Below are 19,342 nucleotides of genomic sequence, written 5' to 3' on the forward strand. Positions count from 1 at the left end.
ATGGAACCCATAGAGAGAACATCAGGGAAGTGGTGCTTGCTCTCAACTGGCTCTCCCTGAATAAAAATAACGCTGAAATTAAAATGAGACTCTGCAGTCACAAGCTTTCCTCTGTGACTTTTAGAAAGTTTAGATTGCTGCTCCAGTGTGTTTGTTCTCAGAGTTCAGCCAAACCACATGAGATTTCAGCCAAACCACAAGAGATTTCAGGCTATTCTGGAGCTGTTGGTTCATACTGGAGATATTTTTTAGTACATACCAGCTGATAAAAGTCTATGTGTTTTTGATAAGTTGGACAGCTAATAATGCACATAACTAAATCTGCACGCTCTGTACACGGTAGCTACTTCAGTAATATGAATATATCTGACAAGGTGAATAGTTTTCTACATACAGTATATACTTCTAGACATGCTCTTCTGCTAATGTGACAAATCTTGCACATCCTGTAAACTAGAAACATTCCTTAGATATTCTTTACAACATGCTGGTTGATATTATATTGATTCTTAGATATTCTTTAGAACATGCTGGTTGATACTATAGATTCTTAGATATTGAACAAATTATCCTGACAGCAGTGAGTATTTTAGCATATTCTGGACATGTTGCCATCGGGACGTCATGTTTTGCCTGCTTGCAAACATTTTAGTCTACATCTTTTATTCCCTCTGCAGTCTTTTAAATGCTTCATAGATTTATGAGTGCAATGTTTTATGTACCATTTACTTTATATTTTTTACTTTACTTTGTCTCTTTTCCTTGGCATACTTGTTTGTATGGTTGATGATTCTGTGTTCTTATACAAGCTGCCGGATCCAATTGCCCCTAGGGGGACATTAATCATTAATAAAGTTGTTTTGACTTTGAACTTTTAATTATTTAGTACACAGTATTTGACAGCAGTGGTGGTTTCTCTGCTTGTTGTCAGGTACCGGCTGCAGCCCAGACTTGCTGTTCTTCCTGTGTGCGATGTACGCTCCGATCTGCACGATTGACTTTCAACACGAGCCCATCAAGCCGTGCAAGGCAGTGTGTGAGCGGGCCAAGTGTGGCTGTGAGCCGGTGATGAAGCGTTATAACCACAGCTGGCCGGACAGCCTGTCCTGTGCCGAGCTGCCGCTGTACGACCGCGGGGTCTGCATCTCACCAGAGGCCATCGTGAAGGCAGAGGGACCAGGTACTCCTCTTTTATTATTCATGAGGGCATTTACATGCACATAACTGAGAATAATCAGGTTATGGCAATAATCTGATTCACACATTTACATGCACTCTAGTATGTAGTGGGAACTCAACTGTAGTGGGAACTGATAAGTAAAAGTTGAATGCTCATGGTTTCTTTTCCTCCTGGTCTGTCTGTCTTGTATTGTGAAAATGCAACAAAGAGCTCATAGAGTTGCATTCAATATTCGAGAGATAACTTTTGTGGGGAGAAATATGCCGTCAGATATGCCTTGAATGCCACTTTTCAGCTTGGCTGTAATGTTACAGCCCACATTTTTGGTACATAGCAAGCCCATATTCTCTAACACAGGGGTTCCCAACCTTTTTTGTGCCAAGGACCGGTAGATAAATTGGAAAAAAATGTTGCGGACCGGTTGTCAATTTTAATGGTTTTAGTTACATATATATTTACTCACCAGGTGGCGACAAAGGGTAAATAACAGCCTTTTGTGTTGTACTGTATGTAGCCTATACAGTTTACTACAAACATAAATAAACGTCAACTTGAAACTATGTTTCAACTACCACATACAGCCTATAATATTATAGCTTATGTTTATAAAAGAAATAATAATAATAATTGGGACCGGCTCGGGCCCGGTACCAAATGCGTTGCGGCCCGGTACCGGTCCGCTGCCCGGTGGTTGGGGGACCACTGCTCTAACCCTATCGCCGGAATAATGCACTGAAACCCTATCGCCGGAATAATGCACTGAAGGTTTTTTTGCATGGAGTGGAGAATTGCTTTCTGATAAATATATCTGATGTAGTCTACATAGAAAAACGTAATTAACTCAATCCCCGCCAGAGTTTCAAAATAAAAGTCCCCAGCCACCGCCAGGGTTTTCCATAATTTTCACTAATCTTCCAAGACCCACATAATATTTTATTCTATGACTATTTAAACACTGGATATCCCAAAAGAAAGAAGAGAGCCTCTACTTTCATAATAATAAAAAAATTAGATTCTAGCTTCACCCGTTCTTTAGTTATCGACACTTGAATGTAGGGAGTGTTTGAATGTAACGCCCGTCTGTCCCAAAAAAGCTGAGAAAAATGCATTTTCGTAAATGAAAAGTCATGTTCACGAGTCCTGAACCAAATCAAACATCTCTGTTTTAACACTGGCCGGTGTTACACCAAACTATGCACCCCATATGATTTGGTGGTTTCCCTTTCTGCCCAAACATGCCTCAATCTGGTCACAACTTTTACCGTATCACCGGTGGCAGAGAGAGATTCACCCCGCTCAGAGACGGGAGGTGGGGGTCGTGCTCTCGTCTTTCCCAGGGGTTTCTGGTTCTCGATGTCTGGAGGTCTGAAATTTACAAGGTGTGAGGGCTCACAAAACGGATTACTAATCTACCTGAGAGTGGAGAAGTGACCTGTGTACGTTCGCCAGGGTCTGATAAAAAAAAACTTCAGCTTTGAGTGACTGTCATGAATCTGCCTCGCTCGCTCCAAGTTGCCGGCCCGGTACCAGCACTTTGAGCAGTAGGCTGGAGTTGTTTTATGGAGCTTTTTTCTGAAGGGACAGTTTCTCTGCTTCCTGGTTTTGGTGGACAATAACGATCGCTTCTGTGTAACTTTGGAAGTGCAGTAGCATTTCATAAGGTGAGTAAGAGAGCCATCTATCGCATGACGGTGAAAACACAGATTGACGTGATATGATATCAGTGGCAGGGAAGCATCTCATAAATGACTTAAAAACATGTCAATGGTGGGGAAAGAGTTAAAAGTTTCTCAAACGCTGTGATTGCTGCACCACACTTTCTACTACGTCAACCATCCCCCCCCCCCCCCCCCCCCACGCACTCTCCACTCGGCCAAACCACAGAGGATTTCCTCAAATTACATGAAAAATTGCCTCTTGCGAATGTCCGGACCTGATTCAAAAGACATAGTCCAGATTTCATGTCTGAAAGTTACTTAATACTGACGGCTGTGTTTGGTTCTTTCTCTCCAGATCAGTACTACCAGGACCCATCCAGGTGTAACCCAGGTGAGTCTGACCTGTGACATTTAATCTGACCATTAGCTTCAGAAGCTTAACTGCTACATTAGCTGGTTGGCTAGCTGACTGTAGGTTCACTGGTTGTTAGCTAACTGTAGGTTAGCTGGTTAGTTGATTATAGTATGTATAGAAACCAGTCTAACCAGTTCAGGAACATGCTATCTGTTTTGAGTTTTGATACACTGACTGTTTTCCTCCAGAATCCAGTCCGGACTTTCCTATGGACTCCAACAACCTACACTGCAAAGGACCCAGTGGAGGTAATCAATCACTCACTCAATCAAATCAATCAATCAATCAATCAACTGATGATCTATCTATCTAAATTATGATCACCTTCTCACTGTGTGTGCATGTGTGTGTGGGGGTGTAGATCGCTGTAGATGTAAGACAGTCAAAATGGGTTTGAAGAGCTACCTGAAGAGTAACTACAACTACGGTGAGTCGCCTGGAACATGAATAATTTATACATTAATGTATCAACACATTTTAAGTTTCTGCTCTGAGCTGTCTAGCTGTGCTGTACCGGTCTGTCTCTACTCCACTTTTTGCTGGTATATTTGGTAAGTTACTTTCTGTTTTCTTGCTTTCCTGTCTTTTAAAATTTGTCTTAGATAGGCTACTGCCATTTGGCTCTATACTTTAAACTACTATTAGCAGGGCCACTGACACTCAGCTGACTGGTATCAGGTGACCACAGCCTCTGTGAAATGAGCGGCTGATTCAAGTTCAAGTTGACTTTAGGGCTGGGCGATATATCGAATATACTCGATGTATCGCGGCTTGTGCCACGTGAGATGTAGAAATGACTATATCGCGAACATTCGAGTATAATTGTCACGCATTGTTTATAACTTAAGCCGCCGGCATGACTCACTTCACGTTTACTCTTGTCAGCTCTCCCTCTCAAGGGAGAGCGCTGTCACAGTCAAGGGAGGGGGAATCACATGGATACGTCAAACGCGTCAAACCGCGTCAGACAGACCCGTCCTTAACCTATGTGCGATTCGAAATCACGCGTCCGCACCAACCGAAACATGGCCGCCCCCAATGTGGCTGTTGACAGTTTCAAATTATAACAAAACAACCACTATTGCAATTTGCAATTACTAATTACTAATGTCCCGCAAGGTTTCTGAGATTAGGGGAAAGTCTGAGCTGGTGTTACGCTAAACCAAACGTGGGGAGGAGTTGCGGATTTGTTTGGCGTTAACGTTAGCTGTTGTGGTGGCTAACGTTAGCTAGCTGGTTGTGGCCTACCTAGTAGTTCAGCAGGCAGCGCTCCACAAGCTTGTTGTGACCAAAATCCCCGCATTTAAAGCACTTCATACTCCCAGAGCTGGCGTAAACCACCTCATGCATTACTCAAAATGAAACGTCCAGGGTTTGTGTCTCCAAAAGCAACTAACGCTAACGTTACATGCAAGCTAACGTAGCTAGCTGCAGGGCAGTCATGATCTATAAGGAAAACGAATGCGCACATAGCCTACATAAAAGTCAACATCACATACGTGTATTTTCTTTAATCTAGACTAGAGGCATCATTTTTCAGTCAAAAGTGAGACGACACAGATATGAGGGCGTATAGTGAGGCTTTCCATGCCTCACTATAGAACTGGCCCCAATGCAAAATTCACAGCTTATATGTTGCCGTCATGCCAATAAGAGTCTAAATTTAATTTTTTATGTTTTATCGGCAGACTAAGCAGCTAGACTTTCGGTTCTATAAAAGCCATTATTTTTTGTATTGACTATTGACTATTGAGTGATACACTTTACTAAAACAATCATATTATATCACAATAGTGATGTCAGATTTGCTTAGGTCAGAGCTATGGAATATTAAATGATCCATCTAACCCATCTAACCCATCTTAACTCATTCATGGCCAGTTTAGGACTGCCAATATTTAGCACAGGCCAAAGATTTTCATAATTGTTGGTCATCTTTCAAGACCCACAGTAAATTATCTATTAGCACCAGAGTGATTTGCAATACCTCAAAATGAAGATGTACGTCTCTGGGTTCACCAGGAAAAAAAAAAGTTAGCTTTTAGCATGTTCTGTACTCTACTTATATCCATTTATATACACCCTGTTTTCACCCAAAAGGTCTCTCTGAGATGACAAACAGGAGAAAAGTCAATTTCTGTAAAATACACATTCTCAAGCAGAACTCGCTCTCAATTCTTTTATTTTGAACTGTATTGACATCAGACATGTAAATACTATTCCTTATGACACAAATGAAAAAAAATATATATATATATATATATACTGTATATATACACATGAAGTGCTTTTTTTTTACATTCAACAATACAGTTTACTCTGTGTGAGTGAGTGTGCAGACAGACACACAGACAGACAGACAGACAGACAGACAGACAGACAGACAGACAGACACACCGACAGACAGACAGACAGAGAGACACACACACACACACGATCCCCCTTTTAGATTTCTAACCCCACATAGGATAAGCAATAACCACGCCCTGTGGCGCTGGGATTGGCCAGGAGCAACACTGGAGGGCACGCAGCCCAGCGATTTCATGAACCAACTGAATAGCTCTTGAGAACAGACAGCGGGCTGCTGTGACTGCCGCTTCTGCCTTGTTAGCTGTTTGTGTGTTTATTTTGTTTTTTTCTGGTCCACCCGTCCTCGTCCATGTCTCCCTGTCATATCCTCCCTGCTATTTGATCGCCGTTTTCCCCTCGGCTATTCAACACGTCCTCACCGCCCTCGCAAACTGATCGATCATTTCCTCATTCCTCCGATGATCAAACACATCTCTTGATTACTTTCTCCCGTTTTCTCCCGGCTGGCACAGAGGAAGGCGACTCCAGCTCGTGCAGCGCGCCGAGCGGCGTTTCAATGGCGTTTCTCCTGTCTGCACAAGGAAGCGTTACCCGTTTTCTGCTTTTCCTCTTGCTCAATTTCAAAACAACAGCTGCGGTATGTGTTTGTTCACGTGTTGTCTTAGATGCTAGGGACCTGATACTATGTCAGAGGCTGGGGAAGTGTTTGAACTACGCCCTGCAGTAATAAAAACAAAAACACGTCAAACACGTCATTGGCCCTCTGGGCTATTCCTGATAACACGTCAAAGACGTCTTTGGCCCTGAATGAGTTAACCTGTGCTAAGATGGCGCCGATGCAGGGCGCCGCTGCTAGAGCTCTTCTGTGTCTGTTATACTGTCTGTTTATCGTCCTAAATGTATCTGTCTTTGAGACATGCGCGATCATCGGATACAACCGTGAATCACTCCTGCATCTACGTGATGAAGTTCGAGGGTTATCATCATACGTTAACCCCGAACTCAGATGTATTGACTTTGCCGTCTGCCCTACCGCTGGAGGCGATTCCAGCGATCACTACAGACGCCGCCACGGAGGCAAGCGTACCTGGCGTAGTGCCGAGAAGCACCAGAGAAGCCGTCACAACATCGACGGATCTCCCCCGAGACGCCGGCGGCACCGAGGCAAGCGCGGCGGGGTCCTGGTCAAGCTACGCGAACGTCCTTTCAAAATCGCGCTGCCATCTATCTACCTGGCAAACATGCAGTCTCTGCCAAACAAAACTGACGACTTGCTGAGCCGAATACACTCCCAGCGAGAGGCCAGGGATTGCTCCGCGTTCTGTCTCACGGAGACTTGGCTTGACATCAACACGACAGACTCAGCAGTTCAACCACCGGGCTTCACTGTCTTCCGCTCCGACCGTTCGAGGGAGGGCACTGGGAAAGCTAAAGGGGGTGGAGTTTGTTTTCTCATAAACAACAACTGGTGCACAGACACTGTCATCATGAGTAAAACCTGCACTGCTGATCTTGAATGTCTTGCCATTAAATGTCGCCCCTTTTATCTCCCAAGGGAGTTTTCATCAGTTTTTCTGTTTGCAGTTTATATTCACCCACGGGCCGACGCCTCTGTTGCTCTTAATGAGCTAGCAGACATTATACATAAACATGAGAATGCCCACCCAAATGCAGTGTTTATTGCATCCGGGGATTTTAATCATTGTAATCTAAAAACTGTAATTCCAAATTACTATCAGCACGTGAAACATGCCACAAGGGGCAGTAAAACCCTAGACAAGTGCTACAGCAATGTGAAAGCCGCATATCGGTCGCTCCCAAGACCAGCCTTCGGCAAATCTGACCATCTCTCCATGTTTCTCCTGCCCACCTACTTACAGAAGAATAGACTATGTAAACCAGTCGTCCGCTCCATACAATGCTGGTCTAAGGATGCTGAAACACAGCTAATGGGGTGTTTCGACTCGACTGACTGGAATGTTTTTAAATCTGAGGACTTGGATCAATATTGCGACTCTGTTGTTTCATATATCAACTTCTGCATCGACTCCTGCATCCCGCGCAAAACGATCAAGCAACATCCCAACCAGAATCCATGGCTCAACTCCGACGTCAGAGCCAAATTAACTGAACGCTTTTAAATCCGGGGATGTCACACGCTATAAGCTAGCAAGATACTCGCTGGAACGGTCAATAAAAGCTACCAAGCGCTCCTATGGAGACCTGATTGAAGGCCACTTCAAGGAGAACGACCCTCGACGTATGTGGCAGGGCCTGAGCTTTGTCACCTCATACAAACCCAGGAGCCTGGCCATCACAGCCTGTGATTGATTTTAAAGAATCTATTGTAGTCCCGGTACCTAAGAAAACACCTGTTACATGTCACAATGATTACAGGCCTATTGCCCTCACCTCAGTGCTCATGAAATGTCTAGAGCGTCTAGTGCTGGACTACATTAAGTGTCAGATCCCTCCTTCTCTTGACCCCTGGCAGTTTGCCTATAGAAAAAATAGATCTGTGGAGGACGCCATTTCCTTAGCCTTGAACTCCGTCTACGAGCACCTAGACAAAAGTAAATCTTATGTCAGAATGCTTTTTATTGACTATAGTTCTGCTTTTAACACGATCATTCCCTCACTCCTCATCCACAAACTGCAAATTCTTGGTCTGTGCGATGCTGTTTGTGAATGGATTTTTAGCTTTTTAATTCAGAGACCCCAAAGAGTGAGGATCGGTAACAATCTGTCTGAGACTCTTGTCCTCAGTACCGGCTCGCCTCAAGGCTGCATTCTTAGTGCCTTTTTATTCACTCTTTTTACTCACGACTGTATTGCCCACTTCCTTAACAATCTGATTGTAAAGTACGCGGATGACACCACCGTCATTGGGCTCATAAGCTCAAATGACGAGTCCAACTACAGACTGCAGGTGGAAAATCTAGTCAGGTGGAGCGAGGCTAACAACCTCATACTTAACGCTTATAAAACAAAGGAGCTCGTCATCGATTTCCGCCGCGCTAAGGGACCCCACCATCCCATTCTAATCAACGGCTCTGAAGTCGAGATGGTTAGGGATTTTAAATTTCTTGGTGTCACCATCTCTGATGACCTCACTTGGCACTCCAATACTAAAACAGTCATCAAAAAGGCTCAGCAACGGCTCTTCTTCTTAAGAAGACTAAAGCATTTTACCCCCAACAGTCAGGTCCTCCTTAATTTTTATCGATGTATCATCGAGAGTATCCTCACCAGCTCTTTCACCATATGGTTTGGTAATCTCACTGTGAAGGAGAAAACATCTCTAAACAGAGTTGTGCGCCGTGCTCGCTTTGTCAAGCGCCTTTAGCGGCCTCCTTACCGCTTTGTCAATCGCCTATAGTGGCCTCCTCACCGCTTTGTCAAGCACCTATGGCCTCCTTACTGCTTTGTCAAGCACCTATAGTGGCCTCCTCACCGCTTTGTCAAGCACCTATGGCCTCCTTACTGCTTTGTCAAGCACCTATAGTGGCCTCCTCACCGCTTTGTCAAGCACCTATGGCCTCCTTACTGCTTTGTCAAGCACCTATAGCGGCCTCCTTACTGCTTTGTCAAGCACCTATAGTGGCCTCCTTACTGCTTTGTCAAGCACCTATAGTGGCCTCCTTACTGCTTTGTCAAGCACCTATAGCGGCCTCCTTACTGCTTTGTCAAGCACCTATAGCGGCCTCCTTACTGCTTTGTCAAGCACCTATAGTGGCCTCCTTACTGCTTTGTCAAGCACCTATAGTGGCCTCCTTACTGCTTTGTCAAGCACCTATAGTGGCCTCCTTACTGCTTTGTCAAGCACCTATAGTGGCCTCCTTACTGCTTTGTCAAGCACCTATAGTGGCCTCCTTACCGCTTTGTCAAGCGTCTTTAGTGGCCTCCTTACCGCTTTGTCAAGCGCCTTTAGCGGCCTCCTTACCGCTTTGTCAAGCGTCTTTAGTGGCCTCCTTACCGCTTTGTCAAGCGTCTTTAGCGGCCTCCTTACCGCTTTGTCAAGCGCCTTTAGCGGCCTCCTTACCGCTTTGTCAAGCACCTATAGCGGCCTCCTTACCGCTTTGTCAAGCGCCTTTAGCGGCCTCCTTACCGCTTTGTCAAACGCCTTTAGCGGCCTCCTTACCGCTTTGTCAAGCACCTATAGCGGCCTCCTTACCGCTTTGTCAAACGCCTTTAGCGGCCTCCTCACCACTTTGTCAAGCACCTATAGCGGCCTCCTTACCACTTTGCCAAGCACCTATAGCGGCCTCCTTACCGCTTTGTCAAGCGCCTTTAGCGGCCTCCTTACCGCTTTGTCAAGCACCTATAGCGGCCTCCTTACCGCTTTGTCAAGCGCCTTTAGCGGCCTCCTTACTGCTTTGGCAAGCACCTATAGCGGCCTCCTTACCGCTTTGTCAAGCGCCTTTAGAGGGCTCCTCACCACTTTGTCAAGCGCCTTTAGAGGGCTCCTCACCACTTTGTCAAGCACCTATAGCGGCCTCCTTACGGCTTTGTCAAGCACCTATAGCGGGTCTTTGACCCCCTTTGGTCGGAGTCCCCGGTCTCCCCTGGAGACCTGGCAATCGAAAAAAGGAAACTGATTTCTTTGGACATCGACTTCATTACTGACAGGGTCACGGAGAATAGTAAGGTTTACATCGCATGTGTTAATTGATTGGGTGCTGACGCGTTGCTTGTGCTGTGTTTTTTGCCGCTGTAATGTGTTTCTGGTGTTTCCCGTTGCAATGCACACAGCAGCACACAGAGAGAATAGGCAGACAACGATGCTCCACACCGCAAGACACAAGTAGAGCTTGCGCCTGATTATTTAGGGAGAGCGAAAGACGGAAGTAGGGAGAGAAAGAGACGGAGGGAAAACCATGTGTCTCCACTCAGCTAGTCAGGGCCTCAACTGATTCCACCGTTCAACAGCTGAACCTATGGCGTTGACATAAAATGCTAGACGGGTGTGTCAGGGTGTGTCTGTGCCACCCAAAGAGACAGCTGGCACACCCCAAAAATTCAGATGCAGAATGATTTTTTTGTGAAACTTACACACAACATTTTGTTTGAAAGTTAGTCTATTATTATCTAATTATAATTGTTCATTTTAAATTAAATTCAGAAAAAATATTCTTTATAAACACAACCTCAATTACCGTCTCCATGTGACCCATGCTGTGTAATTACACACATGGCAAAAGCCTGTCCATGCAGTTAATTGACTGTTTCCTGCAGAGAGAATCCTTAGATTTCCCCTGTTTTCTTCTTCAAAGATTGCGTTCCTGATACCATGTAAGTCCTTACACATGTTGGTTTAATGCTCATAGTGCTCAGGAGTGTGCATTTGAGGAGATGACAGTTCAGATTTCAACATTTTGCCGGCTTAATTGATTTGGTTAATTGGCAGTTGATTTTAGATGTGTCTATGGAAAACAATGCAGTTGGATTGAATTGCTTGTTGTGCATACATAATTATCTTTCACCTGTATTTATATTTGGGCTTATTAATCTTGTAATATCCCTATGTCATATTAGAGCAGTTGGTTGATTTCCCAGGGCTGCCAAATTCAGCCTGCATGGTGCTGCTGCCAGACGCAACTATAGTCTCCTCCACAGTACAGTGCAAATCCTCAGGATTTTTTACCAGGGATAATTCTTTGCTCTTAATAGCACCGCCTATGGGCCTACAGTAGTATCTATTCTATCTATTCTATTAGTTCCTAGTTATCTATTCTATTATACACTATGTCTATTTTTATTTGATAAACATGTAAATAATTATTGCACTGTTTAAAATAATTAAACAATGGCCTATGTTGTAGGCCAAGGCTATCTGTGTTGTAGGCTAGAGAGAATTTAATGTGGCACACCCATTTTTTCTGTGGCACACCCAGACCCAGTGTCTTTTTTCTGGCTATGCCAGAGAGCTGAACTGAAGGTACTGGTGTAATCTTCTTAAAGTGACAGTACAATTGTACTGTCACAATAAGTAATTGCCTAAATGAATAAAAAGCCTATTTTAAAGATAAAATATGAAACTTAAAGTCAAATTTAAGGGGGGGAAACATACTTATCCATCCAGTATGATTTATTTACTTTTAATATTGTAATTTTCAAACTTTATAACTAAAAATGTGCATCTGTTAGGAATAGTATAAGAAAACTATGAGAAAGATAACACGTGAATGTTTGCCTTTAGGGATGTCATGATACCAGAAATGTAGTAGTTAATACCAATACCAGTGAAATTCCATGATTCTCCATACCATTTCGATACCAAAACAAAACGATAAATCCCATGTACTTCAACATACTGTACACTCCTTTATTATAAACATTTGAAAAAGTGGCATGTAGCAAATTTTCTGTGCATCTGAAAAGCTTCCGTTATTGTTGGCTGATACTGCAAAACGAAAATTGAGATTTCAGTTATTAGGTATAGTTTATTACTGTATAAAAACAGCAGAGGCTGCACACACAATGTGTGCACACACGCACACCAGTGGCGGCTCCTGAGCTTGAAAGCAAGGGAGGAAACTAAAAAAATAAAATTTGGGGCGTTTTTTTATTTTCTTTTGCAGTTTGAAGACAGATTTAGAGGAATATCTCATTTTAATTTAGCATTAGGATTAGACTGTTGTGATATCATTGTTCAGTTTTTGTTGTACCATCAAGTAGTATTGTTCAACCATCAATAATTGTTCCTTTTCTAATTATTTCATTTCTCAGAGTAAATACTGTATATTTATTTTGAGATTTTTGTCAATTAATTGTGCTGTTATGGTTATTATTAGCTTACTCACTTCTACACTAGCTTAGATTGTGTTACTTATAGATGGAATTATAGTGAAAATAGATTATCCCCCCTTTTTGCTCGGGACCCCACTTTGAAAACCACTGGCTTAGGCTACAACTGTTGCGAGAAGCTGTGAATTTTTGCACATTTTCAATGCAGATTGAAGAAAAATAAGATGGTTGAAACAGCTGACACACTATTTAGAGTTGGTCAGATTGTGTATAGTCCACAAACCCTTATATCTATATACTGTATCCTCTTTTCTTATTTTTTCTTCTTGTTCAGGATTTATCTCTATGCATTAGGCTGTGATGACTATTTATATAAATCTATTTATTCACATAGATTCATGATATATTTTTTTATTTAACCTTTATTTAACCAGATAAGACATTTGAGATACAAGATCTCTTTTGCAAATGTGATCTGGCCAAGAAGGCAGCAATTACAAGCCAGGTTACAATCAACATAAATTACAGTACATACCGTATTTCCCCAAATAATAGCCCGGCAGCAAATACGCGCCGGGCCCCTAATAGCCGCCGGGGGTCTGACCCCATTTTGCGTATTAAACGCCGGTCCGAGTAAACGCCGGGGCCATTATTTGCATTTTCTTAAGGTAACCCCAAAATTACTACGTTGCTGAGAGCACTTGAAGGCAACACCAGTGTCGCGCAATACATGAAACAGCAGGGAGAAACACGTGAAAAGAAAACGCAAATCGAGGGAGCTCAACTTACGCTACCAAAAGCAATGCAGGGAAATCGATGGCATGGAAGCATTTCCACGATGTTTGGATTATGTAAAGAGTTCTGTTGACAACGGCTACCGCGGTCTTCACTTGAACTGAAGTCCCAGATGAGTTTAAGAGATAGGCGCTATTGGAAATAGACTCGTCGACTGAGATTGTGTTATATTTATACCGATTACGTGCCTAATGATTGTGTGTGACTATGTTTAATCAGCACCCGCCGTGGTGTGTGTAGTGTTTTTGCAAGTTGTTGTAGTGTTGTGTTTGGGATGTGGCTATGTTCAGACTGGTCGTAGCCTATTTGCTGGTGTTGATAGAATTGCGTCGGTCAACGTCATCTTACAGTATTTGCAAGTGCATTGTTGAAGTGCCAAATGCCCCATTTAGTGTAACCATGGCATCTATTATTCGGGTGCGAGAGAAGTAGAGGACGACGTGTGTGTGTGTGTGTGTGTGTGTGTGTGTGTGTGTGTGTGTGTGTGTGTGTGTGTGTGTGTGTGTGTGTGTTTGTGTGTGTGTGTGTGTGTGTGTGTGTGTGGGCTACACGGTAGGTAGCCACGGCTGATTGCTGATTTTTGGTATCCTCCAAGGTGTGTGGGCTGACGGTGGCAGTTGATGAGAGTGAGGACCTTTGCACTAAAAAACATGTTGGACAGGAACTGTCACCGAATAATGGCCTGGTGCAGGTCGGTGCAAAAATAAATAAACGCCTGCAGCAAATACCCGCCTGGTTCTTTTAAACGCCTGGGGTCCAAATCGATTTTGCGTATTAAACGCCCGGGCTACTATTTGGGGAAATACGGTATTCACCTATGTATAGACCTTACAGTGGGCCAAATTCTTCCAGGTCCTTTTAACACTTCCGGCGGTCACTGCGCAAAATAAGAGAGTTGTTTTTGGAGCGGACAGTGAAGGGGTAAAATAAAGAACGTAGCCTACTACTTTAAGCAGGTACACAGCAAGCAAGCGAGTATCCACTGTTTGCCAGGTCAGATAACGTTATTGTCGACAATGACGAAAACTTTCTTGTAAAACATACCTGGACTCCAACAAAGAAAACTTCAGATAGTTGTCTCTCCTCCGAGGCAGCGCGAGCCACTAACGTCAATAAGACCCGCAGACGTTAACGTAATTCCCTGGAATGCGAGACTTAACGAGCCAGTTACATGGCGTTGCATTCTTAGACATATTGCCGTTTGCTTTTATCTGGTATGTTACATACAATTGGCTAAATTATTAGTTAATTCAGAGTTAGATGATATTGGAGCAGCGCAGCCATTTTTTATTTTATTTTATTATTATTTTTAGCCAGAGGTTTTGATACGGCCACACAACCGGGTCAAATGGGCGTGGCTACATAAGGTGAATAAAGGAAACATAAAAACAGGGCTATAGAGCTGAAACATTTCAAAAACGCAAGGACAACCAAGTACATCATAAAATACCACATCCAAGGGTAATAAATAACACAGTATCAAGAACGTAAAAACATAATTTACAGGTCAAAAAGGGCAAAGTAAAACTAGACATTACTGCAGGGGCAGCTTGCAGTAAGAACTTCAGATAGAGCATGTTTAAAACTGGACAGAGGAATGGAAGAGACCAGTTTTAAACGGGACTGCAGGTCGTTTCACGACCAGGGACCAAAGTAGGAGAGACTCTTTTTTCCCGATTCTGTTCGCATAGTTGGCACTTTGAATTTCAACCAGCTATTTGATCTTAACTCATTCTCTGCCAGGGTCATTTCGGTCTGTGTGCTCCCAGTGCCAGGATTTTGAGCATATTTCCTGATCTTCCAGGACCCACAGAATATTCTGTGCTAGGAATAAAATTACACAACATATCTCACAATAAAGCAGAGACTCTCTTCTTACCCCTTGTAAAAAACTGAAACTCTACCATGTTTCCTTGTTTAGTTACAAGCAGTGGAAGTTAGCTTGTTTTCACTAAAAATGCCCTCCTCGGAAGAGAAATAGGAGAAAAATAGGTTTTTAGTGAAGGACACCGTTTCAAGCAGAACTCTCTTTTGAGCCTTTTATTTTTTGCCTCAGTGACACATCAGACATATACAGTATTTGTTTTCCCAAATAAATAAATAAAAAATAAAAAATAAGAGAATGTATTTGAGGGAGCTGTGTCGGTCCATCGCGCCCAGTGAGCGGCTACAGAGAGAGAGAGAGAGTCTGGCCCCTGGGGTTTCTTGACAGATGAGGCTTGGCCGCAGCCTCCTTGCTACAGTATTGTCAGTAAAATGGAAGAACCTCAGAATAAGTTGGAACCTATTTCGAGACATGGTCTTTCCGAAATAGGTGGTGTAGGACTACACACAGGATTCGGACTAGGACTGGACTGCGCCTCCATCGACTCAGAGTCTGAAAACACAAAATATCAAAGTATGATAAATATGTGCACAAAATCAAATAAATAATTTACTTTTACAGTTGCCATGTGGATTTTTAGCTTAGCTTGATAAAAGCATAAACAAATGGAACCAATGAACCCTTATGTGGTCACACTCACACACTCTCTCTCTCTCTCTCTCTCTCACACACACACACACAGGAATAACGAGTGCTGTAACGTTACCTGCTGTCACGTTACCTCTCATAACTAACGTTAGCACAGAAGATCACACAATAGCTACGTTAGTGCTGTAAACTTTGAAATGTTTATGTGACACAGACGGCTGTGTGTGATCATTTCATCTCAAACGCGATACAAAAAATAGGCTATTTCTTACCATCGTCATCGCTCTCTCGAAGTGGCACCCACTCCCTCCTCCTCCGATTCATCTGTGTCAGACGGATCAGAACGCTGTGAAGGGGAGCCTTCGTCGCCCTGGCGCTCCGTCGTGGAGCAACAACAAAATAAACGCCGGCGTCTTCCTCGCCATCGTCGCCATCCGAGAACTCTGGGTCGGACTCTGTTTCGACCACAGGCTCCATCTGGACCCTGGGCAGGGGCACGGGCCGACGAAGCCCCATGGTCTCTTCGATTGTCCGCTGGCGTGGACCGGGGTGCGTGCTGGAACTGGGCCCAGGGGAATCCAAGTGTGGGCCTTGAGGACACCCAGCAGCGCTGCGGCTGCGGCCACGCCGGCCACCGCGGCGACCGCCTCTCTTCATCTAGCTACTGCTAAATAGATTACTGCTAAATGGGTGACTATACTATAAATACTAAACTAGCGGGTTCCTTTTATCAGTTTGACTTGAAACAATGTCACAGGCTGGGAAAGTGTCTGATGTAATGTAAACAACCAAAACATGAAAGTACGTCCGGGTACGTCCTTGGCAGAGAATGAGTTAAGTTATGGGAGTTGTTTATCGCTACAAACGTAGAGCAGATGTATGAGGGTAGTCTGCCCAGGATGGCCTTGTATATGAACATGTACCAATGTCGCATTCTGCGCAGGGCAAGGGAGGACCATCCAACCAGGTCGTACAAGGTGCAATGATGAGTTCTGTAACCTGAGTTTGTGATATATCTCAGAGCGGCATGGTAGAGGGGGTCCAGTTTAGACAAGGAAGTAGGGCTAGAAAGACTGTAAACAATATCACCATAGTCTAGCTGAGACATAAAAAGGCTTTCCACCAGGCGTTTACGGGCAGACAAGGAGAAACAGGCTTTAAGCCTATACAAGAAACTGAGCGTAAATTTAAGCTTCTTAGACAAAGTGGAAATATGCAATTTAAAGTTAAGGTGATTATCAAACCAGAAGCCTAAGTATTATATATATATACATATATATACATTATGGTATACAGCCTACCTGTGACATCAATGTTTTGATTAATCTGTCTAAATGTAGCCTATTACTGCATGACTGATCCTATGATGTCATTGTAATCACACTCAGGTGTGCTTTCATAGGACAGGTGTTGTCCATTCAATCAGCCCACCTGTCTTTATAATGGCTGTCTTGCACTGTGTTTGTATGAGACTTGACAAAGGCTATGACCGAAATTTGTCAAATAGCGTTAAATTACACTTTCTTGCATCTGGAACCAGAGTGCGTGGCTTCCCCTCTATCAACATACTTGTTTACTTACATTCCAATTCATCAACTTTGGAGCGTTATTTACCCCCCCTTCCCAACATGCTAGGTAGGGAGGACCACCCTTGCCTCACTAGAAAAACCTCCTGTGGTGCACACACACACACAGAGTGCAAGCAGTTACTGACATAGTGACATTTAAAACTGAGGTTATATTTTGATGACAAGATGACAGACTGAACGGTATACTACTACTACGAGGAGAGCTTTTAAAATGAGAGTCGAGCTATGATTACATGTTAACACGGTAGCCTATAGCATTTAGCAGTATCAGGGTTTCCATCATCCGTTAATTGCCGGACTTTTACCGTTATAAATAATCAAATTTAAATTTAAATCTGCTGGTCACCAAGTCCGGTGAAAATAGTTGAGTTGTATTAAAATAGGCTCAAATTACATTTCCACCCAGCTCCTCATATTAAATAGCCTAAATTAATTAATAATTAATTAATTCATTTATTTATGTGTAGGCTATAGTGTAGGCTACTGTATGATGAACGAAACAACGAAACATAGCCGATGCACGCGAACATCACGCAGCAGCTCTCAACAGGTGGAGTAGGAGCAAGTGCTCATTAAGAAGATCAAAGGAAAAAAAGACCAAAGCCAACAAGAAACGGGTAATCCATTCTTCAAGTAGGCTATTCAAGTATTCTTCAATACAAGGTACCGGAAAATCTTCCTATACCATGTGCATCATTACAGAGGACGTAGGCTACTGCAGATGCATGAAGATAGCCTAATTGGGGAGTTGAAGAGAATTAAGACGAGGTGAACTGGAACAGCTCCGTGTGCATAAAGCAGGCTGCGGATGGATTTATCTGTGTGCATTAGAGATGCGCGGATTAGCTTTTATGCCATCCTAATCTGCGTGTATGCATGAACCAATGTGCTATAAAAGGAGTGAACTTACGGTTTCTGCTGCCGTTGGTGCGATCGCTGCAGTCCAAGACTCCAAATAAAATTCCATGTTGTATTATATCCAGTCCACCACTTGCCCTCATGTAGCTTACTCGGCTAACGCTGTAGCTTTAAGTTTAGTTTACTGGATTGCCTCATTGTATGGGAAAATACGAACGCGTCCTCAGCAGAGACTCCTCTTTGAGGGTGACATCATTGACCATATATAGACCAAAAGTGGAGGCTAGCGACCTAGCACATGGCTATTGTTTTGTTGAACACTGCCTGGGTCCTTGGGGATATAACAAGGGCGTCGTTTTGGTCTCAAAGTTGGTAGGGTCGAGGACGGCATGAGGGGAGGTGGCTTCCGCTAGGGCGCTGCCGGAATTTTTTTTAGCTTTTTTTTTAACCTTTTTTAGCCATATTTAGAGGAATATCTCATTTTAAATAAAAAAAAATAGGTTTCTTTTAACCTTTTTTAGCCATATTTATGTGTCCTGTCAGCATAATTGTAACTAACAAACACAAACTGTAGGTTTAGCCATCTAATCATGTTCTTTCACAAACAGCCGGTTTTTTTGGTGGCAAAACATTGCCACTGAAACCCACACACCATGCATAAAAGAATGTGCACTGACTTATACTAACTTTCACTTACCAGTAATATTACAGTGAAACAGAAAGTGCATTTTCATATCCATCAATATATTTCAACAAAATATACACAACATTCAGTTCTATAGTATTCTTCCTTTTCTGGTTTTCTGCATGCATCCAAACATCTTCACATTCATCAGTAAGCCCATCAGTCCAAATATAGCTACATTACTTTGTTTTCTTTCTGTTCTATAGAACCCCTCAACTTAATCATTCTAACCCTAACCCTCAACTTAACCATCCCAACCCAACCCCTCAACTTAATCATCCTAACCCTAACCCCACCCCTCAACTTAATCATCATATCTAACCCCAACCCTCAACTTAATCATCCTAACCCTAACCCTCAACTTAAAGGAGAATTTCGGTTTTTTTGAACCTGGAGCCATTTCCTGGCATTAATTATGAATTGGCCACTCACCTAGCGATGTCTGCAGCGTTTCTGGGCGTCCTAGCGTTGTTTTGAGATCAATATCGTCCAAGTCAGTGTAAAATGGAGTTGATTTGGGGCCAAGTGGTAGCCTGTATTTCCTGCATCTAAATAGCTATTTTTCTTCCCGTTTTCGCCACATATCGCCATAATCAGATCCGTCAACATCCAGCCGAGTGTTATTTCACCCC

General features: G+C 43.2%; 1 protein-coding gene across 1 annotated transcript in view; it reads left to right on the plus strand.

The window, feature by feature from the left end:
* frzb (frizzled related protein) overlaps window positions 1–19,342 on the plus strand; it is a gene marked incomplete at its 5' end in the record, with an annotated part of 77,453 nt that overhangs the window by 32,192 nt on the left and 25,919 nt on the right. The window contains 4 exons of the mRNA XM_083638332.1: window positions 932–1,180; window positions 3,194–3,229; window positions 3,442–3,501; window positions 3,615–3,680. Of these exons, the coding sequence (XP_083494458.1) occupies window positions 932–1,180; window positions 3,194–3,229; window positions 3,442–3,501; window positions 3,615–3,680 (411 nt within the window). The remainder of the gene's footprint in view (window positions 1–931; window positions 1,181–3,193; window positions 3,230–3,441; window positions 3,502–3,614; window positions 3,681–19,342) is intronic.

Source organism: Poromitra crassiceps (genome assembly GCF_964638095.1).
Source record: "Poromitra crassiceps genome assembly, chromosome: 6".
Classification (NCBI taxonomy): Eukaryota; Metazoa; Chordata; class Actinopteri; order Beryciformes; family Melamphaidae; genus Poromitra; species Poromitra crassiceps.